The sequence below is a fragment of the Bufo bufo genome, chromosome 1, assembly GCF_905171765.1.
Source record: "Bufo bufo chromosome 1, aBufBuf1.1, whole genome shotgun sequence".
NCBI classification, from domain to species: domain Eukaryota; kingdom Metazoa; phylum Chordata; class Amphibia; order Anura; family Bufonidae; genus Bufo; species Bufo bufo.
The window spans coordinates 662,075,983-662,103,450 of NC_053389.1; the positions used below are offsets into that span (position 1 = coordinate 662,075,983).

The 27,468-nt window shown below is 40.7% G+C and overlaps 1 protein-coding gene across 1 annotated transcript in view; it reads right to left on the reverse strand.

Moving 5' to 3' along the window:
* FBN1 (fibrillin 1) overlaps nucleotides 1–27,468 on the reverse strand; it is a 261,436-nt gene that overhangs the window by 105,242 nt on the left and 128,726 nt on the right. Inside the window, exons 12-14 of the mRNA XM_040414001.1 lie at nucleotides 19,646–19,786; nucleotides 5,528–5,647; nucleotides 1,611–1,736 (exon numbers count right to left, since the gene is read on the reverse strand). Coding sequence (XP_040269935.1) covers nucleotides 1,611–1,736; nucleotides 5,528–5,647; nucleotides 19,646–19,786 — 387 coding nt within the window. The remainder of the gene's footprint in view (nucleotides 1–1,610; nucleotides 1,737–5,527; nucleotides 5,648–19,645; nucleotides 19,787–27,468) is intronic.

The following is a 27,468-nucleotide window of genomic DNA, read 5'->3' on the forward strand; positions in this document are numbered from 1 at the left end:
GCATCTGCCTCTTATTACAGTAGACACATCTCACGTCACATCTCACGTCATTTGGTAGGTCTAGATCCAAGATAGATAGGTAAGTCTCTCTACTACAGGTGTAGTGTAGGGACTCATCTGAGTAAGGTCACCTTGTCAGGGCAGATCGGCTCACACAAAATGTGTCCAAAATATTTGCTCAGAAGCTCAACTTTACTAGTTTTGTAAATATAGTAGTAATGCAGTTTAAAGGTGTTTTCTAGGTTCTAGATATTGATCTGTGGGAATCCAACACCCAGCACTCAGCTGTTCTCAGTGGATGCCCAGCGCCAGGAAAAACACAGCGGACGAACCAGAAGTAGGAAGCACATCCCTGTTTACATGAGGCAATGTGCTGCCAACAAATTATGTTCTTTATGCCAGCATAAAAGATGCAATTAATGGGCATGTTACATGGGGCAATGATAATCATGAATAGAAGCTTGTACAAAGTCCATTCAGTCAATCGTTGGCCCATGTAAAAGGGCTATCACGTGAAAACAAAAAAATTGTCTTCTACTCCAAGAAACTGATAAAGTACCATGTATCAGAGTAGGTTAATCTGCCATGGGGCACATTTGTAAATTTAGAAAGGGTATGAGGTAACAACCAGGTAACGTGAGAAGTGAACTGCTTCCAAACTACTGTAAGCAGTGTTTGAAATGCAAACCCTTCCAAAGCAGCATGAAGAATGGAAAACTGATGTCTTTTATGTTTTTGGGAAAACTGTAGCCATGCAAATAAATTTTTGAGTAATTTACGCCTATATTTTAAATTGGGTGTTACTCTCAATATTTTTTTCTATTGTGTACAGGAAGATTTTTATTAATACCATAATGATTTATTATTGTGCCCAGGTTCATGCCATCACTTTCAGTACTATCTGAGAGCTAACACTACTCCCACTATTGTAAGGTGAAAGTAAGGCTTTTCCTGAAAACTTGCCAGTCCTCAAAAGACTATTGTTTTCAGTCACAATGTGATTACTTCCTCAATCTAACACACTTTCTTTCTGGGAAACTTTGATAACTTAAGTTTCCTCCATTGAATGGTATCCAGTGCTATATTTACTCCTAGCATGCTAAAATGTCAAGGCAGTAAAATCGAGCATAGACATATTTAGACTGCAGTAACAGTATCAATGGTAAATGTAGACATAACCTACATGTAAACATACTCTATACCAGTGAGAGCCAAATAACAATGACTGGCAATATTATTTTAAACCCATGGGCAAGTTGTTGTTTAAAGCAGTCGACATTGAGATGTACGAAGAAGTTCATTTGTGATGTACCATAACCTTATAATAAAAAAATATAGCATACCATATTTTTCACCCAATAAGACGCAAGTGGGGGAAAAATGTCACTGCATCTTATGGGGCGAATACTAATGAGCGCTTCCACCGGGAAGTGGCTGTGGGGCTGTGACCTGAGGTCTGAATAACATTGGTGGTCTGATTGCTGCTTTGATCTAAGGTCTAATGAAAAATATTTTTTCTTATTGTCCTTCTCTAAAACCTAGGTGCGTCTTATGGGCCGGTGCGTCTTATTGGGCGAAAAATACAGTACGTCATAAAAAATACAATTTACCTTGACAATTCTTTCCATCGGATGAAACTTGAAAGCCTGCATTGCACACACAATGGAAACTGCCATCTGTGTTCACACACCGTCCATTGTTGCAGATGCGACCATTTTGTAAGCATTCGTCAATGTCTAAAAGATAGTACTTCCATTAAAATCTGACATAATGCACGTCACAATAACACAATTACTTGGTTAGAAGCACAGAAAAAAAGCAGGCAACAGAGTTCACCTCAACAAGATGGTACACAAGCCATTTTCTGGAGATTGTAAATGAGTTACAAAAACCTAGTGACTAGTGAAGGTGAAAAACTAAGTGAAGTGATATTTCTATCAAAGGCATTCTGTATAAATATATTAATACTATGACATAAAACAGATTCTGTTGTATACGATTAATGTAGCCATAGGCTCTCATTCATTTGATGGAGGCCAAAAGAGTGTGCCTTTGGCCTCCATTGGGGGTGGAAGTGTTGTGTTCTTACTATATGATAGGAACAAGAAATGTTTACTGCACATATATATATTTTTAAATATTATTGTGGCCAATAGGAGACATATGCCGCCATGTGCCCTACATTATAACCCAACATAAGAGGCTTATATTGGGGAATACTCTGACATATATCTCCGATGTAAGACTCTGACACAATGTAAACAGAATCATACTAATGCTAATTCCCAATATATACTAATTAAGCCTATACTGGCTAATCTTAGGGAAGGAGAGGCAAGGTCTCACCCATAAAAATGCTTTATGAAGAGAAAACTGTATCGATGGTCCTCTATAAGTACCACCTCAAACAAATCATGTCAGAGTATGACCAAGGGTATTAACATATACTGTGCAGCAAGTACTCAGTGCTAGTACCCCCAGACATATAACATGTCTCCCTGAGGTGCAGGTACTACAGATTGAGAACCTAGGCCCTGGACGACAAAACCTAGCTGAGCTCTTGTCAGCAGAGGTCTTCAACGTGATATCTGCAACAGGTCGCCCTACCAATACCCCTCATTCATAAACTGGTATCTTCTTATTTGGCAGCAAAGGCTTTGTTCCCCCACAGGCACAAATGTCCAGGTATAACTGCTACCTCTTTACCACTTAGGGCGCTTTACACATTTTGTATTTTTAGTGGCGTTTTTGCACCTGCAGTTTTCAGTGCTTTTTTTCCACTAAAAACACAAGCATATATTTGCTACTGGTGTTTTTGTGAATTAGCTGTCATTTTTGTCTTTCTGGCTGCTTTTCAAAAATGCTGTAGTTCTTGATATTGGAATTTATTATTCCCCCATGCAGGGCCGGCCTTAGGTGTCCAGGCGCCCTGTGCGAGCTAACCTTGTGGCGCCCCCCCCCCCCCCCCAAAAAAAAAAAAAACACTGCTTGTTGCTGGCATCATGGCATAGGCTGGCTGACTATCCAACCAAGTAGTTACCAGCCCACACACCCCAAAGGCCGGTGTAATGTCATACTTCCCTACTTCGTGAGATTTCCCTACCCTCGTCACTTCCGGTCGCACCGGACATGACGTGAGGAGGTGTGCAGCGCCGCGCAGGCGCACAACGTCAGGTTAGGGAAGTTTCACAGCAGAGTGCGCATGTGCCAGGAGTCTCGCCGGAGGTTAGGGTAGGGAAAAACTATGGGCCAGTGCGCAGGCGCAGTGATCGGATGGATGTTCTCAGCTGAACACCGGCCGACACTGCGCATTGCCAGGGAGCCTTACCAGCGGTTAGGGAAGGGAAAAATTACGTACGGGCCAGTGCTTTTTCCCTACCCTAACCGCTGGTGAGGCTCCCAGCGCATGCGCAGTGTCGGCCGGTGTCCTGCTGAGAACATCCATCCGATCACCGCACCTGTGCACTGGCCCATAATTTTTCCCTACCCTAACCCATTGGTGGCACAGTGCGCCCCCCCCAACACCCCAGTATAATAAACATTGGTGGCGCAGTGCCCCCCCCAACACCCCAGTATAATAAACATTGGTGGCGCAGTGCGCCCCCCCAACACCCCAGTATAATAAACATTTGCGCAGTGCGCCCCCCTCAATATAATAAACATTGGTGGCGCAGTGCGCCCCCCCAACACCCCAGTATAATAAACATTGGTGGCGCAGTGCGCCCCCCCCCAACACCCCAGTATAATAAACATTGGCGCAGTGCGCCCCCCCCCTCAATATAATAAACATTGGTGGCGCAGTGCGCCCCCCCTCAATATAATAAACATTGGTGGCGCAGTGCGCCCCCCCTCAATATAATAAACATTGGTGGCGCAGTGTGCCCCCCCTCAATATAATAAACATTGGTGGCGCAGTGGGCAGTGCCAATGAGGGTTAAAAAATAAAAAAATAATTAACTCACCTCCTCCAATTGATCGTCTTCTGTTCTTTCTTCATGACCTGTCAAAGGACCTGTGGTGACATCACTGTGCTCATCACATGATACATCACATGATCCATCACCATGGTAATGGGTCATGTGATGAGCTCAGTGACGTCACCACAGGTCCTGAAGAAAGACCGGCAGCTACGCGATCAACTGGAGGAGGTGAGTTAATTTTTTTAAATTATTTTTTAACCCTCATTGGCACTTCCCACTGAGCCACCAATGTTTCTTATACTGGGGGGGGCGCACTGTGCCACCAATGTTTCTTATACTAGGGGGGGCGCACTGAGCCACCAATTATGTTTCTTATACTGGGGTGTTTGGGGGGGGGCGCACTGTGCCACCAACGTTTCTTATACTAGGGGAGGGGGGCGCACTGTGCCACCAACGTTTCTTATACAAATACAGGAGGCGGGTGCCGGAATCAAATAGCCGGCACCCGACCTCTGTGACAGGGAGCTGCGATCAGCGGCAGTTAACCCCTCAGGTACCGCACCTGAAGGGTTAACTCAACTGCAGCTGATCGCAGCTCCCTGTCACAGAGGTCGGGTGTCGGCTATTTGATTCCGGCACCCGCCTCCTGTATTTGTATTCAGGTCAGTTTTCTTCATTGGTGGCGCAGTGGCCACAGCCCCTCCCCTCCTCCTCCTGTCTCTTCTTATTGGCAGCGGCGGGGGCAGCAGGCAGGTCAGACACAGGGGAGGAGGAATCAGGTCAGACAGGGGAGGGGGAGATGGAGGGGGCGCCCCGAGGGAGAACACAAGTACAGCCTCGCCTGCCGCAGATTACATTGCGAGCTGTCGGCCGCCCAGCGCCCCTGTTACTATGGCGCCCTGTGCGGCCGCACAGCCCGCACACCCCAAAGGCCGGCCCTGCCCCCATGCCAGTTTTCTTGTGTTTAAAAAGTCTCAAAACTGGGTTTTTGCAATGTTTTAATCACCATTTAAACTAAATCTAGTTCCAATTGGTGTTTTTACACAGTCCTCACCACATTAACTATGGGCTGATTTCAGTCTGACACACGGTGTTCTGGAGGAGGCATAATTTATGATAATGAATGCACCATCAGGCATGTTGACAGGTGTAAGGCTACTTTCACACTAGCGTTAGGTTTGTCTGGCAGGTATTACCCATAGTGTCTAGTTGGATCACAACAGCCAAACTGGGTAAGGCTACTTTCAGCTGCGGGATCCATACTAACTCCTACACAAATGTACTGTGGAAGTCCAGCCCAGCCCCGTTCACTTTAATGGGGACGGGCGGGAGATAAACATGCTGCAGTATTTGTCCGGCTGCCTCTCGGCATGTTTGCTTTGCTGTGGCCGCATCTCCCGCTCATCCCCATTATAGTGAATGAGGCCAGACTTCTGGCAGCACATTCGTGCAAGCGTTAGTACAGATCCAGCAGGTGAAAGTAGCCTTACCCATCTTGGCTGTTGTGATCCAACTAGACACTATGGTTTTCATACTTTTTCTCCTACTTACAAAACCACATACTGGTGTCCTTGGCCCTACAGTACAGCTATCATCCTATTCCATACCTCTGCATTCTGTTCGTGTTGATGTGCTCTGGAATCCAGGGTGACACTGGCAAATGTATGATCCCTGGGTATTTACACATTCCGCATGAAGGCAAGGGTTTCTTTCACACTCTTCAACATCTAAAATGTAAAAAAAGAGAATAATTAGACTGAATATAGTTCATCTTAAGCTAAATGTTGTTACTTGTTTGAGTGGTGCTCCCCTTTTACTATAACATAGACATATACATACACTGCAGAAAATATGTGAATTATCACTATGATAGTACCCCTTTGCTGACTATTACTATCGCCAGTACTGCATACAGATGGAGTAGAGTTAACACTCCTGTTTTCTGAGATTTCTGAGTTGTGTTATCTAATCTAAGCAAACACCTTCAATTGCTTTTCAATGGCTTTTGTCTCAAGATAACGCGATGAGTTAAGAAATTTGAGTTAAGAGCTGGAGTGCTAACCCTGCTCCATCTGTACAAGCTACAAACACAAAGTAAACCAAAATAAAGATTATTTTTTCACATGAATTTTAGGCTTTTCAGAGACTCATATAAAAAAGGGAATTCCTTAAAATATAGTCAGAAAGAATTTAAATCCGGAGGATTAAAGTGCATTCCTTTCATATTCTTAAACCCAACTCTTATCAAATATAGCCGCAAGTGGACACATCCATTTTCCTTGGAATCATGAGAAGACTGCGTGGTTAAAAATATAAACTCAGTAAAAATAACTTAAGAGATATCATAGTACATTTACTAATTTAATTATGAAGATAATCAAAAATATGTCACATGCGTTTCGAAAGTAAATTTTTTTCCACAATCTGGAAAAAAGATCAAGACTCGGCAAAGACTATCGCTCATTCATAATTCTATCCCTTAGTTAAATAACATTTTCTAGTCAAACATCCTTCCTAAAATGACCCTTAATTCATCGACTCATCAGCCAGAAAGTCAAATTTATGTTAGCTATGAACTGGCATAGATATGAGCTACAATTTAGCAAATTTTTGGCATACATTATGGTAAATTTTGCCATAACCCTCTCTTTTTGATGCCACTTTTCTGGTCAGAGGACTTAATAAAATTACCCCTTTAGCTCATCACTACATAGAAGTGATATTAGATGTCTGTGTATCTTATGTGCATGATCCTCATTCAAGGGCCACTGTGGCAAGAGAGAGAGGTCTGAAGTATAAACATGGTGACAGTCTCACTGAAAATAAATGTGAGAAGTGAAGGATTTACCTATAGTGTGCAGTTGGAGATATTTTTTTTCCCTGTAAAAGGAAGATGACAACTAAAATTGAGTTACAATGTTGACATCTCTGCTCTGCTTTGCGATTTTTTCATCAGTGACATAATATCTAAATTCTATTTTTAATTTTTGACCTAAATATAAAAATCAACAGCTACCCAACATAATACATATTTGCATACATATCTTTCATTTCTTCTACAGGGTGGGCCATTTATATGGATACACCTTAATAAAATGGGAATGGTTGGTGATATTAACTTCCTGTTTGTGGAACATTAGTATATGTGAGGGGGGAAACTTTTCAAGATGGGTGGTGACCATAGCGGCCATTTAGAAGTCGGACATTTTGAATCCAAATTTTGTGTTTTCAATAGGAAGAGGGTCATGTGACACATCAAACTTATTGGGAATTTCACAAGAAAAACAATGATGTGCTTGGTTTTAACGTAACTTTATTCTTTCATGAGTTATTTACAAGTTTCTGACCACTTATAAAATGTGTTCAATGTGCTGCCCATTGTGTTGGATTGTCAATGCAACCCTCTTCTCCCACTCTTCACACACTGATAGCAACACCGCAGGAGAAATGCTAGCACAGGCTTCCAGTATCCGTAGTTTCAGGTGCTGCACATCTCGTATCTTCACAGCATAGACGATTGCCTTCAGATGATACGAGATGTGCAGCACCTGAAACTACGGATACTGGAAGCCTGTGCTAGCATTTCTCCTGCAGTGTTGCTATCAGTGTGTGAAGAGTGGGAGAAAAGGGTTGCATTGATAATCCAACACAATGGGCAGCACATTGAACACATTTTGTGATTACTCTGATTATGGATATTACAGAAACAGCGCTGAAAAGGCACATGGCAGAGTTTAGAAGGGAAGGAGCACCATATGTTTTTTTTAGGGCAGATTTTACTGGATTGGTATTTGGGCATCATGTCACATTTGAAGAGACTCCTACAGTGGAAACCCCCAAAAAAGTGACCCCATTTTGGACACTATACTCCTGGAGGAATTTAACAAGGCATGTACTAAGCACTTTGATGTCACAGGCATTTCACAGAATTTAGAAACACTTGGCTGTGAAAATGAAAATTTTTATTTCTTCTGATAAAATATTTAAAAATGTTTCATTTTCACAAGGGATAACAGGAGAAAAAGTGCTCAACAATTTGTTACCCATTTTCTCCTGAATACAGTAACACCCTATATGTGTTTGTAAACTGCTGTATGAGCACACAACAGGGCTCAGAAGGGAAGGGGCAGCATTTAGCTGTTGAAGGGTAGATTTCACTGGAATAGTTCTTGGGCACTGTGTCACATTTTCAGAGCACTTGAGGTACCAATATAGTCTAAAACCCCATGAAGTTACCCCATTTTGGAAACTAAACCCTTCAAGGAATTCACTTACAGGTATAGGCATTTCCTTTACCCCAAAGGTGTTTCATTGCATTTTTTAGAATTGAGACATGAAATAAAAATGTACATTTCATATTAATTATATGTACTTATAGTTTGAAATGTTTCATGTTCAATAGTGGTTATAGGAGAAAAAGCACCTAAATTTTGTTACATAATTTTTCCTGAGTACCCCTATGTGGTAATAAACTGCTGTTTGGGCACACTGCAGGTTTCAGAACAGAAAGAGCATCATGTGCATTTCAGTTTGGTGATTTATACAGCACTGGTTGACAACTGCAGAGACTTTGAGGTTAAATAAAATAAAGAAACCCCCAAGAAGTAATCACATTTTAGAAACCACACCCCTCACAGAATTTTCCATGGGGTAGAGTAAGCATTTTGACCACACAGGTGTTTTTCAAAAATGTATACACTACAGATGGTGCAAACTGATGCCCGGTGTGTACTAGTTTGAAAGGTAAGCCCATATTATTATGCTGTGCTCCCTAGTTTTAGAAACACCCTACTTGTGGCTGTAATATTTTGCCTGGACATATAACAGGGCTCAGGAGTAAAATAGCACTATGTGAATTTGAGGCACAATGTGGTAATTTACGCAGCTTGTGCTGCCAACTGTAGAGGCTCCGGCGTGAAATAATAAATGGATACCCCTCAAGGTATTTACTTAGTGGGGCATGAGCATTTTCACCAGACATGTTTTTTGCAAAAATGAATTCTCAGCAGATGATGAAAAGAGAAAATTGCTATTTTTCACAGATATGCAATTTCAGTGGCCAATAGGTTCAGCCCATCATGTGCCTGTGTGAAGAGCAAGCCCTCTTATTAATTTTCTTTGTTTCCTGGGTTTAGAAACACCCTATATGTGGCCCTATTCTTTTGCATGAGTGTATGAGAGGGCTCAGTAGTAAAGGAGCACCATGTGCTTTTGAGGCCCAGTGTGGTGATATACACTGCTTGTGCTGACAGTCTTGGTTACAATGATAAGTGACCCCATAATATAAGGGAAGTGACCCCATTTTAAAAACTCCGCCCCTCGAGGTATTGGGGGACGGAGTAAGCATTTTGACTACACAGCTATTTTGCAGAAATTAATAAGCAATAAGATGTGGAAAGTGAAAATTTCAATTTTTCCACAGATATGGCATTTCAGTGCCCACTATTCTGTGGCCAGCTGGTGCCATCTGAGACTCACACCATCCTTCCTAAATTAATATTGTAGGTGTTTTTTTTTTCTAGATACGGAAATTCCATAATTGTAGATGTAAACTGTTGTATGGGGACACGGCAGGGTTCAGAAGGGAAGTAGCGCCATTTGGCTTTTGGAGTGTGGATTTTTCTGTAATGGTTTTTGGGTGCTATATCACTTTTGCTGAGATCCTGAGATATTTATCAAGATTTCGTGTGAGCATTTTGACACCACAGGTATTTTTAAGAAATGAATGAGCAGGGGACTCTGCAAAATGAAAACTGCAAGTTTTCTACAGATATGGAATTTCAGTGCCCAGTATGTTGTACGCAAATGCCATAAATGTGGACATAAATTGCTGTTTGGGTATGGTGCACGGTTCAGAAGGGAAAGACTAACTTTCAGTTTTTGCAGCACAGTTTTAGATGGATTGGTTTACAGGCACCATGTTGCTTGCGTGCAGGCTTTTTTTTTTTGTTGGATCAGGTGACATTTTCATTGGTACTTTTTTGGGGTACATAAGACTTTTTGATCACCTGATATATTTTTGGGGAGGTGATGTGACAAAAAAATGGCTGTTCTGACATAGCATTTATGTTTTTTTCTTATGGTGTTCACCTGACAGGGTAGATCATGTGATATTTCTATAGAGCAGGTCATTACAGATGATGCAATACATTTTTTCAATTTTAGACAATAAAAACATTTTTTAACCACTTCCGACCGCCCATAGGATATAAACTTCCTATGGGCGGTTGTTTATCTATAAATGGACGTTCTAAAATGTCCATTCAGAGATGGCAGCTGCACTCTTATCAAGCAGCTGCTGAGCGGGGGGCACTGTGTATACAGATATAAAGATCAGGAAGCACTATGTGCTTCCTGTCCCGGCCTGGTGGTCATGTGAGCACCGGGACCGGGAGAGTGCAGGAGCTGTCGGGTCTTCCACAGACCTCGATCAGCCCTGCACTGAGGCTGTACAGCGCTGTATAGTGCTGTACAGCCTCTCTGGGGGGTGTATTTCGCCTGTAACTGGGGCTACTATGTCAGCCCCAGTTACAGGAGAAATGTATAGTTAAAAAAAAAAAAGTGAAGATAAATGTTCCACAGAGGTCTTGTATGAGGTGCAACACCAATCAATCAAAAAGGCATATGCCCCCCAAAATAGTACCAGTCAAACCGTCACCTTATCCCACATAAAATTAAATCCTAATGGTCAAAAAATAAAAAAGCTATTACTCTCAGACTTTGGAGACACTAAAACATAATTTTTTTTTGTTTAAAAAATGCTATTATTATGTAAAACGTAAATAAATAGGAAAAAGTCTACATATTAGGTATTGCCACGTCCGTAACGATCTGCTCTATAAAAAATGTCACATGACTTAACCCCTCAGATGAACACTGTAAAAATAAATAAATAAAAACTGTACTAAAACAACCAATTTTTTGGTCACCTTGCTTCATAAAGTGTAATAATGAATGAACAAAAAATCATATGTACCCAGAAATTGTACTAATAAAAACATCAACTCTTCCTGCAAAAAATGAGCTCATGCACAAGACAATTGGCAGAAAAATAAAAACAATATGGAGTTCAGAAAATGGAGACACAAAACAATTTTTTTATTATGTAAAACTGAAACTGAAACAAACAATAAAGTAGACATATTTGATATCATAACAACCTGCTCTATAAAAATAGCACATGCTCTACCCTGTCAGATGAATGTTGTAAAAAAAAATAAAAAAATTATGTTATCTTGCCTCACAAAAAAGTAATATAGAGCAATTAAAAATCATATGTACCCCAAAATAGTACCAATAAAACTGGCACCTAATCCCCTAGTTTTCAAAATGGGGTAAATTTTTGGGAGTTTCTACTGTAAGGGTGCATCAGGGGGGCTTCAAATGGGAGATGGCATCTAAAAACCAGTTCAGCAAAATCTGCCTTCCAAAAACCATATGGCCCGCCTTCTCTTCTGTGCCCTGACGTGTGCTTTTACATCAGTTTATGACCACATGTGGGGTGTTTATGTACACCGCAGAATCAGGGTAACAAATATGAAGTTTTGTTTGGCTATTAACCCTCGATATGTTAAAGAACAAAATAGATTAAAATGGAAAGTCTGCCAAAAAAGTGATTCTTGTGGAACATTAAAGGGTTAACAAAGATTGTAAAATCAGTTTTGAGTAACTTGAGGGGTGTAGTTTCTACAGTGGGGTCATTTATTGGGGTATCCACTATGTAAGCCCCACAAAGTGACTTCAGACCTGAACTGGTCCCTAAAAGTGGGTTTTGGAAATTTTCTTAAAAATTTTAAGAATTGCTTCTAAAATTCTAAGCCTTCTAACATCTTAAAAAAAATAAAATGACATTTACAAAATTATGTCAACATAAAGTAGACATATGGGGAATGTTAAGTAATCAATATTTTATGAGGTATCACTTTCTGTTTTAAAAGCAGAGATTCCAATTTAGAAAACAGTGAATTTTTTCACATTTTCATTAACGTTTGGATTTTTTTTTTAAATAAAGCATATTGACTCAAATTTACCATTAACATGAAGTACAATGTGTCACGAGAAAATAATCTCTGAATGGCTTTGATAAGTAAAAGCGTTCCAAAGTTATTACCACATAAAGTGACACAAGTCAGATTTGAAAAATTAGGCCTGGTCAGGAAGGGGGTAAATGGCCCGGTCTGGAAGTGGTTAAAAAACATAATTTTTTGTTGCCATTTTTTGACACCCATATTTTTTTATTTTTTTGGTCTTGTGTAAGGGCTTGTTTTTTATTTCAGATGAGGGGACATTTTTCATTGGTACCATTTTGGGGTACATATGACTTTTTGATCGTTTCATATTATGTTTTATGAGGGCAAGGTGACAAAAAAAAACTGTTCTGGCATAATTTTATAACGGCCTTCATCTGATTGGGTAGATCATGTGATATTTTTATAGGGCCAGAGGATCCCTTAAATACCCAAGGAGCCCTAACCATTAGCTGGGGAAGAATTTGGAAGTGCATGCACTGGCCCTTTAAGAGGCCAGAGGTAAGCATACATGACCTAAAGAGACAGAGCCTCGAGTACTAGGGAGGCAGCGGCATGGTGAATAGAGCAGCATCCATGCCCACAGAAAAGATCAGGGCAGTGGCGACCTTGGGCTGCTGTTCTTACAGGGGCTTTTTTTTACACTTGAAACTTTTATTTATTTTTATAAAAAACTTTATAAAATTTTTGTATTTTACTCCCACTAAAGGACTTCTGATAGTCTGATTGCTTTTATAAATTTTACAATGAATTAGAGTACATGCTGTATTTTAATGCATTGTAAGGCCTCATGCACACGGTCGTTGTTTTGGGCCGCATCTGAGCCGCAGTTTTGGCGGCTCAGATGCGGACCCATTCACTTCAATGGGGTCGCAAAAGATGCGGACAGCACTCTGTGTGCTGTCAGCATCCGTTGCTGCGTTCCGTGGTCCGCAAAAAATATATAACATGTCCTATTCTTGTCCGCGCTTTGCAGACAAGAATAGGCAGTTATATTAAAGGCTGTCCGTGCCGTTCTGTAAACTGCGGAAAGCACACGGACGCCATCCGTGTTTTGCAGATCCGCGTTTTGCGGACCGCAAAACACACAACGGTCGTGTGCATGAGGCCTTACTTTCAGTTTTATAATAACAGTTTGCCTACAAGACCCAACCTGGATAAATACTTGTTATTTATTTTGCTTACATCTTGCTGTTTGACTGTTCAGCTTCATTAGGGCAGAGCAGTAATAATATGTGACTACATATTAGCTACACTGCATACAGGAAGTCTGGGGTAGTCTGAAACACAACTCCTGTGTTATCATTGGTCTAGGCTGCTGCTTTCTGTCTCCTCCCTGCAGATCTGCTACCTCTGATTGGCTGCTGTGTATAAACACACCTATCACAGGCTCACCAGGAAGTCATCACATAGAGAGCTGATTTCCACTGCAACAGGGGCAGAATGATAAAGTACAGATCACTAAACCACCACTGAGAAAAGAAGATCATCAGGTAGCTGCTACACATATACTTAGGAAAATGGACCACAATAATGGCGAGCCTAGGGCATTGTTTTAATATTTATACAACTGAAATGCTGAGATAGAAGTAGACATCCATATATTTAATGGATTCTATTCTGTAGGATAAATGTAAAACTAGCATTCTGTTTTAATTCATTTGAACTTTCCCTGTGAAGGGTACTGGATGGAGAAGGGTCCCTTCCAAGGTAGATACTCATTTCAGCCTTGACAACATAATACTTTGAATCAAGAAATGTAGAAGGGCACTCAGCATAAGGAGTCACATCGAATCATGGAAGTCCAAACAATGCAATTTATTGAACACGTCTAAAATGGGCAATCAAACTAGTAGTGGCAAAAACAACACAATATCAACACACTGTAAAATATATCATAAAAACAAATATTAGCAATATCTTGTATATAAAAATATCATGTGTATAAATAAGGAGGAGGAGTTTTCAAATAAAATGTCCAATACCACACAAAAACACAGGTCAACGTTAAAAGTGAATTGTGTTCCTAGATCTGCAATTGTGGGAACTTTCGATATTTCGAATTAAGTATTTTGAATTAAATATCGAACTTGGATTTCGGCGTCCCACGTGTTTGTAGTTTTCAGACACAGATTCAATAGTTAACCCAGGCACTGTAGTCATCGAGTCACGCACATTTAATGGACCTTTTTCCTTTGAGGTGCAACTTAGATTTCGGCGTCCCACGTGTTTGTAGTTTTCAGACACAGATTCAATAGTTAACCCATGCACTGTAGTCATCGAGTCACGCACATTCAAAGGACCTTTTTTCTTTGGGTGCAGCAAGATCAAATGCTTGTCTCTTCCTCGATCCTGTAGGCGTTTCTCTCCAAGTGTTGTGTCTTTCGGGTAATTGAAATCCGTTCAGTTTAATCTTTTTACCTTTTCCAAAAGTAAAGTCCAATAAATGTGGGTTGTAATTATGTCCCCACTATGCAAGTCAATGAATTGAACACCAAACGCGTTCCTGAGTGTTGCTTTACTCCTTCCTCAGTGGTAATAAGTTAAGTAAAGATTCCTGATTATTTGTTCGTTGAACAGTGTTTTCTGTGCCGATTTTAACACCATTCGAAAACGTGGGACGCCACGAATTGGTTTTAATCAAGACAGCCTAAGACTACATGAATATTTAATTCGAAATACTTAATTCGAAATATCGAAAGTTCCCACAATTGCAGATCTAGGAACATAATTCACTTTTAACGTTGACCTGTGTTTTTGTGTGGTATTGGACATTTTATTTGAAAACTCCCCCTCCTTATTTATACACATGATATTTTTATATACAAGATATTGCTAATATTTATTTTCATGATATATTTTACGGTGTGTTGATATTGTGTTGTTTTTACCACTACTAGTTTGATTGCCCATTTTAGACGTGTTCAATAAATTGCATTGTTTGGACTTCCATGATTCGATGTGACTCCTTATGCTGAGTGCCCTTCTACATTTCTTTATTCTATTATCCTACCTCTTGATTTGGGTGCATCAATTGCAGTTGGAGCACCATAGCAATCCTAAAGCAGGGTGAGCCGCCCCATCCAAATTTTTAGCATTTTAACATAATACTTTGGTCTATTCTTAAAAAGCACAGGTAGATCTGAGTATCCCATATGGCATGCAACCAACGTTCCAAGGAGAAGTTTCCTAGGATACATTTTACGACTTGGCATTTTGTATCTAAGAGCATGACTCACCACAAAACTTTTGGACTCACCAATGCTGTTTATGAAGCAACATTCTCAAGTATAAATTCCACACACTTCCAAATGTATTACACAAACTTTTCACCAGCCCAGGATTCACAGCGCTCCCTGCATTGCAGCTTATAATAATATAATGCTCTTCACTTTCAGAGTGACTTGTACATTTATTGGCAACCAGCATTTTCCACTTGCAAAGAAACCATAAAGAATTCCAAGGCTGATGACTCTGGCATATGGTCAGACGATGGTTTTCATTTTTTGTTAACATGCCAGTGTTCTTCATGTCTTAGTCCATTTTTTAGCTAAACATCTTACACTATTAAATTCTTACAGTGTAACTCCAGGTAAACACTGAAAACCCACCTTTTAACATTAGTTGCCCCCCAAAGTATTATTTTTCTTTACAGTATTGTTTTGTAGATGCCCTCCTGTTCTCCTCTAGGCCACAGAAAAAGCAGATGACGACCATGAAATTGTGATCACCAATCAACGCTGTCATTCTAAAGCATAGTGAATACTCAAGCTGCCAAATGTAGTGGTTGGCAGGTGGGGTGTTTTCTATACAATATCTCAGCTGGATCATTACAGCACTTCTCAGTAGTTATGTTCTCATAGACTCAGTTGAAGCAAACATCAACTTGACTTTTCATGGGTTTTGATGACCAGAAGAAAGCCTAGGCCAATGTTCAGCTGCAGAAGCACCGTGCCACATACAATGGTGGGGGTCTAAGTGGCGAGTATATTTTCATGTATTATTTTATCACATTTAGGTACATTAGGGAGGTTTTTATATACCCTAGAGAGAGTCAATTTAAAGTTTGCTGCATCTGTGTATTTAATAGGAATGTGTCATCAGAAAATGACCTACTGTTTAAAATCAAGTTTTTATGTTAAACATAAATAATTTTTTTTAGAAATTATGGTAATTTTTTCACAACTTTCCTGTATCTGTATTTTTAAAATAATTCTAAAATTAAGCGATTTTCAAAACTGCCCACTCAGCCTAAAATATGTCAAGGCTTCCTCTCCTTTGAGAATGGCCACATGGGTCATAGATACAGTGTACAGGAGGGCACCTCATTAATTCTATAGGAGATTTTTCTAGGCATGCTCTGTGACCTGTGCAGAGGTCAGAAGGGAGTAGATAAGCCGTGACATCACCTATTGTTAAAGAGATTGTCCCGTCTCTCTCCTCAGGATAGGTCATCAATATCAGATCGGCGGGAGTCCAAAATCCAGCACCCCCCCCCCGATCATCTCTACAGGGAGACGACGCGGGTTGTGCGTACGTGCCATCTCCCGTCTCTCTCCGTGCTCTGCTGCTGCTGTCCCATAGACATACAGCAGCGGACAGGAAGACAGAAGGGAGACAGCATCTTCCTGTAGAGCTGATTGGCAGGGGTGCCGTGTGTTGGACCCCCGCCGATCTGATATTGATGACCTATTCTGAGGATAGGTCATCAATATTAAAAAGCCCGGACAACCCCTTTAATGGTGGATCTCGTGCTATCTTCACAAAGGTCATAGCTGTCATTGTAATTCAGTCTGTGATGATAATGCAATGGCTACTAAAAAGTTACCTAAAAAAACAGTAAGTCTCAACATAAAATTAGGCCTAGTGGCCAGTGAAAAAACTGCACAATTCTAGATATTTTTTAAAGTTAGGTCCATGTATACAGTATTTTTTTGACTCTGGCCAATTTGAATTTTTCATTTTTGCCATGGGTTATGAGTTACTAAGGTCGAGAAAAGACATTAATCATTGCTTAAGGGGGGGTTGTCTCAGTTCAGCAAGTGGCATTTATGATGTAGAGAAAATTAATAGAAGCCATTTAATAATGTATTGTGATTGTCCATATTGCCTCCTTTACTGGCTTGTCTCATTTTTCTATCACATTATACACTGCTCGTTTCCATGGTTACAACCACCCTGCAATCCAGCAGCAGTGGACATGCTTGCATACTATAGGAAAAAGTACTGGCCTCTATGGTGGCCGGGACCATGGGAGCTCACATAGGCTGGTGTGGAGCTCACATAGTATGCAAGCACAGTCACCACTGCTGAATTACAAGATGGTCATAGACATGGAAACGAGCAGTGTATAATGTGATAGAAAAATTAATCCAGCCAGAAAAAGAAGCAATATGGACAATCACAATACATTAGTAAGTGTGTTGTATTACCTTTCTCTACATAATAAATGATATTTGCTGAAGTGACACAACCCCTTTAATTAGTCATAATGCACACTCATTTGTCACTAGAAATGCATCAAGCCCTTTCTGAATGTTATTATAGCGTCTGCCATTACTACCTCTTGTGATTCCATAGCTTGTCTATTTTAACTATAAAAAAACCTTTTCTGTAGTAATTTCTGAATCCCACACAAAAAGAACATCATTTGGCCCTGCATATATAAAGTTTCTGGGTTAGCAATGAATGTTTACACATGTATTTTTCAATGTTGGAGTGCTTAAAGGGACCTATTACTTATATTGTGATTTATTTTCTATTTATATTAAAAATATCTTAAAATCTTGCAATTTTCACATTGGCGATGGAGTATTCACAATAGGTTGACACTTCCTGTGCTGGACAGATCACTTCTCAGGAGACATCTAATCATCATCACAAGAGGCATTGCAGTGAAAGTTAGCATTTATAAGGCTGGAGGCAGATAACACAGGATCCATTGTTGATAATAGGTGTTGAACACAGCTCACCTCCTTCCCCTACCTGCACAGTAACCTCTGAAGAGGTCACAGAGCACGTGACACATATGCCTTCTGGTGCTCAGTTTCTGAACCCTTATTTAGTAATATCGTTTTTCCTCTATTATAGAGTAGATTGCTATTCAATATACATCTATTATATTTTATAAATGTATAAATATAATACATCTATAAAGAGAATCTTTTGTAAAAACATTTATCCTTACAGAATTTTAAAACTTGGTGATAGTGTCTAAAGTTTGTTCAACTATTCCTTCAGGGAAAATATCTTCATTTAATACATTCCTGGGATTTTTGAAATGTCCAGTTGAACCATTTCCCGCCAGCTTAGCGAAATGTCCACAACTTTGCTACTAAGAAAAAGTAATTCTTTCCACAGACATTACTATACTAAACACAAAAGCAATTCCCTACAGACTTAAAAGAGTTTAAATGGTTTAAAGGCTATAGACACCTTCAGGGCAATTTTTTATTATTCTATTTGATTCATTTTGGACTAAAAATAATTTTTTCAATTGGTCTTTATTAAAAGTGTTCAGCCATTTTTGAGATACAATAGTTAAAAAATCAGTTTGTTTGCAGAGTATCACTTCTCAGTCCCATTCCTGACAGCTGATGTGAAGCCTTATCTCTAATCTCCTGACCTCATAAACACTCATTATAGCTAAACTCTTATCAAACTGATAAGAATATAGCTTGAATGAGTGTTTATGAGGTCAGGATATCAGAGATAAGGCTTCACATCAGCTGTCAGGAACGGGACACACTATCACTTTTTGCCAGTCATCTAATAACCCTTATCTCTAAATTACTAAAAGGTCATAAACACTTATCTAAGCCACATTCATATCATTAAAGAACTCTTTATAAGGCCAGAGATCAGAGGTAAGGAGTCGTCAGCTTAGCTGCCTGACAAAAAAGAAAATACAGACCCCGCTAGTAGATAAACTCAAATCTGTGCAGGGAAAATGGCTCATCATTTTTAATAAAGACCCATTGAAAAAATTATTTTTATCTCAATATGAGTACAATGGAATAATAAGGTGTACATAGCCTTTAAGAACTCTAAAAACCTAAGAAACCTACTGTAACGCATGGGTTTGGATCTGTAGTCAGACTGCAGAACACATGGTATTACAAAATATTATAGCCTTATTATTTGCCTAACACTGTTAAACAGCAATAGTTGTGATCCAAAAATGTATGGTATTTCATTTTTAAAGCTGGCCGTACACCATAAAGATCAAAAAGGTCTAGAGGATGACTAATCAAATATAGGGAGGGCACCAGACAAACTTGTCAACACTTTAGATTACATTGTCTGTTGTAGACACCATTGACATCACTCGTACATGTGTATGCGCAAGTACTTTCTAGGTGAAGTGAGATTCTCCATTTATTTTTAATTGAACTAACTTATTTTGATGAGACAACACAGACACTAGCTTGTAATCCAAATATGTAGGTAAGTCTTGACAATCAACCAAAAGTAACCAATATGCCTGATCCATTTTTCAGAATCCACCATAGTTAAACACAACATGTAGGTCCAAATATTTTTTTTAGCCACTGATGTCTGAATTGTCTTATTCCTGAGTTTTTCATTATACAGGAACCTTAACAATGACCTTTGAAAAATGTTTCGAACAACCAAAAACAATAAAAATAGCAACTTGTAATATAAATGACAAAATAATAATTAATAAATATAGCATACCTATGCACTCTCCTCTACCGTCTAAATGGAATCCCTTGTTGCACTCACAACGATAACTTCCAGGAGTGGGGATGCAGCGGCCATGTATACACAAGTTTCGGTACAATAAACAGTAATCTTGTGTAAAATTTAATGTGGTAACTATTAGAAAAAAAATGAGACAAAAATATTAAACATAATATATTTACTGAACATCAACAATAACTCCAAAAAATTTTTTTTTTTTGAGCTAATGATATTGATTACCTATTGTCAGGGTAGGTCATCAATATTAGATCTGTGAGGGTCCAAAACCCAGTACCCCCAGCAATTAGATGTTACCTACAGTCGCCAGCTCCTGAATAATTATTGAGAACGGAGATAGAATCACAGACTTGTTCAAAATGTAGTGTTGTTCCAGGCAGATCAGCTTCATTTGGATTTGCTTACAGCTCCGTTCTCAGTGGTAGTTCTGATGTCGGAGGCTGCAGGTACAAATTAATTGGTGGGGGTGCTGGCTGGCTGATATTGACTGTTAAACCCCAATATCCCATCCACCAAATCATATTTACTAGGCTCCAAAAAGCTTAGATACATATGGGGTAATTTATGAAGCTGAAATATGCCTATATTCTGCGACTTTTACCTGCTCACATCAGGTCTTAATAAGTGAGCGGGGAAGGGGACAAGACGGTAGGCCCGTCTCATTTACCATTTTCTATGCCTGTTTTAGGCGTAGAAAATGGTCTAAATGTAAGACAGCCTCTTCATAACTCCGGCGGATCCACCACCAGCTTAGGGGTTTATTAACCACCTCAGCCCCCAGTGCTTAAACACCCTGAAAGACCAGGCCACTTTTTACACTTCTGACCTACACTACTTTCACCGTTTATTGCTCGGTCATGCAACTTACCACCCAAATGAATTTTACCTCCTTTTCTTCTCACTAATAGAGCTTTCATTTGGTGGTATTTCATTGCTGCTGACATTTTTACTTTTTTTGTTATTAATCGAAATTTAACGATTTTTTTTGCAAAAAAATGACATTTTTCACTTTCAGTTGTAAAATTTTGCAAAAAAAACGACATCCATATAGAAATTTTGCTCTAAATTTATAGTTCTACATGTCTTTGATAAAAAAAAAATGTTTGGGTAAAAAAAAAATGGTTTGGGTAAAAGTTATAGCGTTTACAAACTATGGTACAAAAATGTGAATTTCCGCTTTTTGAAGCAGCTCTGACTTTCTGAGCACCTGTCATGTTTCCTGAGGTTCTACAATGCCCAGACAGTACAAACACCCCACAAATGACCCCATTTCTGAAAGTACACCCCCTAAGGTATTCGCTGATGGGCATAGTGAGTTCATAGAACTTTTTATTTTTTGTCACAAGTTAGCGGAAAATGATGATTTTTTTTTTTTTTTTTTTTTTCCTTACAAAGTCTCATATTCCACTAACTTGTGACAAAAAATAAAAACTTCTATGAACTCACTATGCCCATCAGCGAATACCTTGGGGTCTCTTCTTTCCAAAATGGGGTCACTTGTGGGGTAGTTATACTGCCCTGGCATTCTAGGGGCCCAAATGTGTGGTAAGGAGTTTGAAATCAAATTCTGTAAAAAATGACCTGTGAAATCCGAAAGGTGCTCTTTGGAATATGGGCCCCTTTGCCCACCTAGGCTGCAAAAAAGTGTCACACATCTGGTATCTCCGTACTCAGGAGAAGGTGGGGAATGTGTTTTGGGGTGTCATTTTATATATACCCATGCTGGGTGAGAGAAATATCTTGGCAAAAGACAACTTTTCCCATTTTTTTATACAAAGTTGTCATTTGACCAAGATATTTATCTCACCCAGCATGGGTATATGTAAAAAGACACCCCAAAACACATTCCTCAACTTCTCCTGAGTACGGGGATACCAGATGTGTGACACTTTTTTGCAGCCTAGGTGGGCAAAGGGGCCCATATTCCAAAGAGCACCTTTCGGATTTCACTCCTCATTTTTTCCTGAATTTGATTTCAAACTCCTTACCACACATTTGGGCCCCTAGAATACCAGGGCAGTATAACTACCCCACAAGTGACCCCATTTTGGAAAGAAGACACCCCAAGGTATTCCGTGAGGGGCATGGCGAGTTCCTAGAATTTTTTATTTTTTGTCACAAGTTAGTGGAAAATGATGATTTTTTTTTTTTTTTTTTTTTTTCATACAAAGTCTCATATTCCACAAACTTGTGACAAAAAATAAAAACTTCCATGAACTCACTATGCCCATCAGCGAATACCTTGGGGTCTCTTCTTTCCAAAATGGGGTCACTTGTGTGGTAGTTATACTGCCCTGGCATTCTAGGGGCCCAAATGTGTGGTAAGTAGGTAAATGACCTGTGAAATCCGAAAGGTGCTCTTTGGAATGTGGGCCCCTTTGCCCACCTAGGCTGCAAAAAAGTGTCACACATCTGGTATCTCTGTATTCAGGAGAAGTTGAGGAATGTGTTTTGGGGTGTCTTTTTACATATACCCATGCTGGGTGAGATAAATATCTTGGTCAAATGCCAACTTTGTATAAAAAAATGGGAAAAGTTGTCTTTTGCCAAGATATTTCTCTCACCCAGCATGGGTATATGTAAAATGACACCCCAAAACACATTCCCCAACTTCTCCCGATTACGGAGATACCAGATGTGTGACACTTTTTTGCAGCCGAGGTGGGCAAAGGGGCCCATATTCAAAAGAGCACCTTTCGGATTTCACAGGTCATTTTTTACAGAATTTGATTTCAAACTCCTTACCACACATTTGGGCCCCTAGAATGCCAGGGCAGTATAACTACCCCACAAGTGACCCCATTTTGGAAAGAAGAGACCCCAAGGTATTCGCTGATGGGCAAAGTGAGTTCATGGAAGTTTTTATTTTTTGTCACAAGTTAGTGGAATATGAGACTTTGTATGAAAAAAAAAAAAAAAAAAAAAATAAGCATTTTCCACTAACTTGTGACAAAAAATAAAAAATTCTAGGAACTCGCCATGCCCCTCACAGAATACCTTGGGGTGTCTTCTTTCCAAAATGGGGTCACTTGTGGGGTAGTTATACTGCCCTGGCATTTTCCAGGGGCCCTAATGTGTGGTAAGTAGGTAAATGACCTGTGAAATCCTAAAGGTGCTCTTTGGAATATGGGCCCCTTTGCCCACCTAGGCTGCAAAAAAGTGTCACACATGTGGTATCGCCGTATTCAGGAGAAGTTGGGGAATGTGTTTTGGGGTGTCATTTTACATATACCCATGCTGGGTGAGAGAAATATCTTGGCAAAAGACAACTTTTCCCATTTTTTTATACAAAGTTGGCATTTGACCAAGATATTTCTCTCACCCAGCATGGGTATATGTAAAATGACACCCCAAAACACATTCCCCAACTTCTCCTGAGTACGGCGATACCAGATGTGTGACACTTTTTTGCAGCCTAGATGCGCAAAGGTGCCCAAATTCCTTTTAGGAGGGCATTTTTAGACATTTGGATACCAGACTTCTTCTCACGCTTTGGGGCCCCTAGAATGCCAGGGCAGTATAAATACCCCACATGTGACCCCATTTTGGAAAGAAGACACCCCAAGGTATTCAATGAGGGGCATGGCGAGTTCATAGAAATTTTTTTTTTTTGGCACAAGTTAGCGGAAATTGATATTTTTAATTTTTTTCTCACAAAGTCTCCCGTTCCGCTAACTTGGGACAAAAATTTCAATCTTTCATGGACTCAATATGCCCCTCACGGAATACCTGGGGGTGTCTTCTTTCCGAAATGGGGTCACATGTGGGGTATTTATACTGCCCTGGCATTCTAGGGGCCCTAAAGCGTGAGAAGAAGTCTGGAATATAAATGTCTAAAAAATTTTACGCATTTGGATTCCGTGAGGGGTATGGTGAGTTCATGTGAGATTTTATTTTTTGACACAAGTTAGTGGAATATGAGACTTTGTAAGAAAAAAAAAAAAAAATTCTGCTAACTTGGGCCAAAAAAATATCTGAATGGAGCCTTACAGAGGGGTGCTAAATGACAGGGGGGTGATAAATGACAGGGGGGTGATAAATGACAGGGGGGTGATAAATGACAGGGGGGTTGATCAATGACAGGGGGGTTGATCAATGACAGGGGGGGTGATCAATGACAGGGGGGTGATCAGGGAGTCTATATGGGGTGATCACCACAGTCATTGATCATGCCCCTGTAAGGCTTCATTCAGACGTCCGGATGCGTTTTGCGGATCGGATCCATCTATCAGTGCATCCGTAAAAATCATGCGGACATCTGAATGGAGCTTTACAGGGGGGTAATCAATGACAGGGGGGTGATCAATGACAGGGGGGTGATCAGGGAGTCTATATGGGGTGATCACCACAGTCATTGATCATGCCCCTGTAAGGCTTCATTCAGACGTCCGGATGCGTTTTGCGGATCGGATCCATCTATCAGTGCATCCGTAAAAATCATGCGGACATCTGAATGGAGCTTTACAGGGGGGTAATCAATGACAGGGGGGTGATCACCACAGTCATTGATCATGCCCCTGTAAGGCTTCATTCAGACGACCGGATGCGTTTTGCGGATCCGATCCATGTATCAGTGCATCCGTAAAAATCATGCGGACATCTGAATGGAGCTTTACAGGGGGGTGATCAGGGAGTCTATATGGGGTGATCACCACAGTCATTGATCATGCCCCTGTAAGGCTTCATTCAGACGTCCGGATGCGTTTTGCGGATCCGATCCATCTATCAGTGCATCCGTAAAAATCATGCGGACATCTGAATGGAGCTTTACAGGGGGGTAATCAATGACAGGGGGGTAATCAATGACAGGGGGGTGATCAGGGAGTCTATATGGGGTGATCACCACAGTCATTGATCATGCCCCTGTAAGGCTTCATTCAGACGTCCGGATGCGTTTTGCGGATCCGATCCATCTATCAGTGCATCCGTAAAAATCATGCGGACATCTGAATGGAGCTTTACAGGGGGGTAATCAATGACAGGGGGGTGATCACCACAGTCATTGATCATGCCCCTGTAAGGCTTCATTCAGACGACCGGATGCGTTTTGCGGATCCGATCCATGTATCAGTGCATCCGTAAAAATCATGCGGACATCTGAATGGAGCTTTACAGGGGGGTAATCAATGACAGGGGGGTAATCAATGACAGGGGGGTGATCAGGGAGTCTATATGGGGTGATCACCACAGTCATTGATCATGCCCCTGTAAGGCTTCATTCAGACGTCCGGATGCGTTTTGCGGATCCGATCCATCTATCAGTGGATCCGTAAAAATCATGCGGACGTCTGAATGGAGCTTTACAGGGGGTTGATCAATGACAGGGGGGTAATCAATGACAGGGGGGTGATCAGGGAGTCTATATGGGGTGATCAGGGGTGATTAGGGGTGATCAGGGGCTAATAAGGGGTTAATAAGTGATGGGGGGGGGGTGTAGTGTAGTGTAGTGGTGCTTGGTGCTACTTTACTGAGCTACCTGTGTCCTCTGGTGGTCGATCCAAACAAAGGGGACCACCAGAGGACCAGGTAGCAGGTATATTAGACGCTGTTATCAAAACAGCGTCTAATATACCTGTTAGGGGTTAAAAAAAACACATCTCCAGCCTGCCAGCGAACGATCGCCGCTGGCAGGCTGGAGATCAACTCTCTTACCTTCCGTTCCTGTGAGCGCGCGCGCCTGTGTGCGCGCGTTCACAGGAAATCTCGCGTCTCGCGAGATGACGCGTATATGCGTGACTGTGCGCAGCGCTGCCACCTCCGGAACGCGATCCTGCGTTAGGCGGTCCGGAGGTGGTTAAGAACGACATCTAAAACGCTGGTCTTAATGATCCCTATAGAATCAATATGTGGGGCCCTCAAACTGTCAAATTGTTTTGGTTGTCCCTGTGTTTGCCTATGACATTAGACGCAGTGTGACAAGGAGGTAATTGCATTTTTCTTCCTGATAATTAACTGAAGATTATTTATTCCTGTAGATTCAGCTTTAGATATCTTCTGATATTTCACTAAGATCGTAGATAACATTAATGATGTGGTCTGTGCCCTGAAACAACTATCAATCCCTGCATCAAAGAGGGCTCTAAATCTGACTTTAAAATTTCCATATCTATTTTAATGGGACTGTAAATCAAATTAACATGTAGAGAACAGACCTCCACTGATGCCACCTTTTGAGGTGTCTCAATGACTTATGTTTAAAGGTAATCCTTTCAAGAGCCTTTATTTTGTTAAAGGGGTTGTCCAACGAAAAATATTCTACAGTTTTCAAACCAGCACCTGGATCTGAATACTTTTGTAAGTACATGTAATTAAAAATGTTGCATAGCCTCTGAGTTATCCAATAAAATGTATCTGTATAGCGCCACCTGCTCTTTTTCTTATTTCTCTGTCCTGCTCACTGAGATGGCCGCACATGCTCAGTTTCATCCTTAAACTGCCTCCTGGACTGTAAAAGGGAGAGCTGAGACACACCTCCTTAGCTGCAGCAGAAAAGACACTCCCCTTGAGCTAGGTACAAAGAAGACTGGCACTTGTTACGATGAATGCAATATTATCTTTTTAATTCCCACATAGAGGAACAGATTAAGTGACGCGTTTCGACTCAACAAACAAACGAGTCTTTGTCAAATAGGTCCTTTTCTGACCTGTTTGACAAAGACTCGTTTGTTTGTTGAGTCGAAACACTTCACTTAACCTGTTACTCTATGTGGGAATTAAAAAGATAATATTGCATTCATCGTAGCGAGTTCCGGTCTTCTTTGTACCTGGATTGATGGGACTCCGACCCTAGACGAGTGCACCGCTCACTACACAACGGAGTGCCAGCTGTTCTACTTCTTGTACTCCCCTTGAGCTGTCAGCTTGATATAAATCTGGCAGAGCAATGAATGTGGATCCATGTGAGGTACAGGGCTGGTTCTAGCCTTGTTAGAAAGAGGTTGTCATGTGCTATCTGATGTCTGATTTTAATTTTTTACATTAATCATGGGATAGCCCCTTTAAGTACAGTAGGTTTTTGTGAGACCTTTAGTGTCTGGATAGGTCATCAGTATCTGATTGGGTGGGGGTGCTCCTCGCAGTAACGCTGCAGCCTTCTCTCAGCTCACTAAGCACAGCACCATATATTGTACAATGGCTGTGCTGGTATACGAAGCTCAGCCCCATTCACTTCAATCAGGTGAGCTGCGCCTAGGCCATGAACATGACATAACATGGCCTAGGCAAAGATGCAGGAATACCGTGGGGGTACTGCGAGCACCAGTACTTTCACAAACAGATGATTGGCAAGGGTCCAGGTGTGAGATCTTGCGTGTGCTTTCCTCCTTATCTACAGCCTGTGTCCGCTACCATCCTTGGATTCTTTCTTGACTCTCCACACATCTACTATTTACAACCTCCTTCAGAGTAAAGGTGTCTATACCCTTAAAGAGTAACTAAACTTTTTTTTTTAAATGTTCTAAATAGCCCAAAAAGTATTTTTGTAATATACTACTTTAGTTATTACTACTGTAATTATTTGGTAATATCAGCAATTATGAGGTTTTCCTTCTCAAATGGACACCAAAAGTCCTGGATGCTAATAGCACCTTAAAATCAATATTCTAGTACAGCACTGCCATATTTCACTGGAGGCCGCAGCGAGGATGGAGCACACATTGCTGCTCCTGCCTGTGCCCCCCTCAATTATGGCTAAATTCTGGAACAACACATCGGTGCCCTGTACCCTGTACAGATGTGTTATGCCAGGATGTAGCTGAGCAGAGCAGGCTCCATAGCACATCGGTACAGGAGTAGCAATG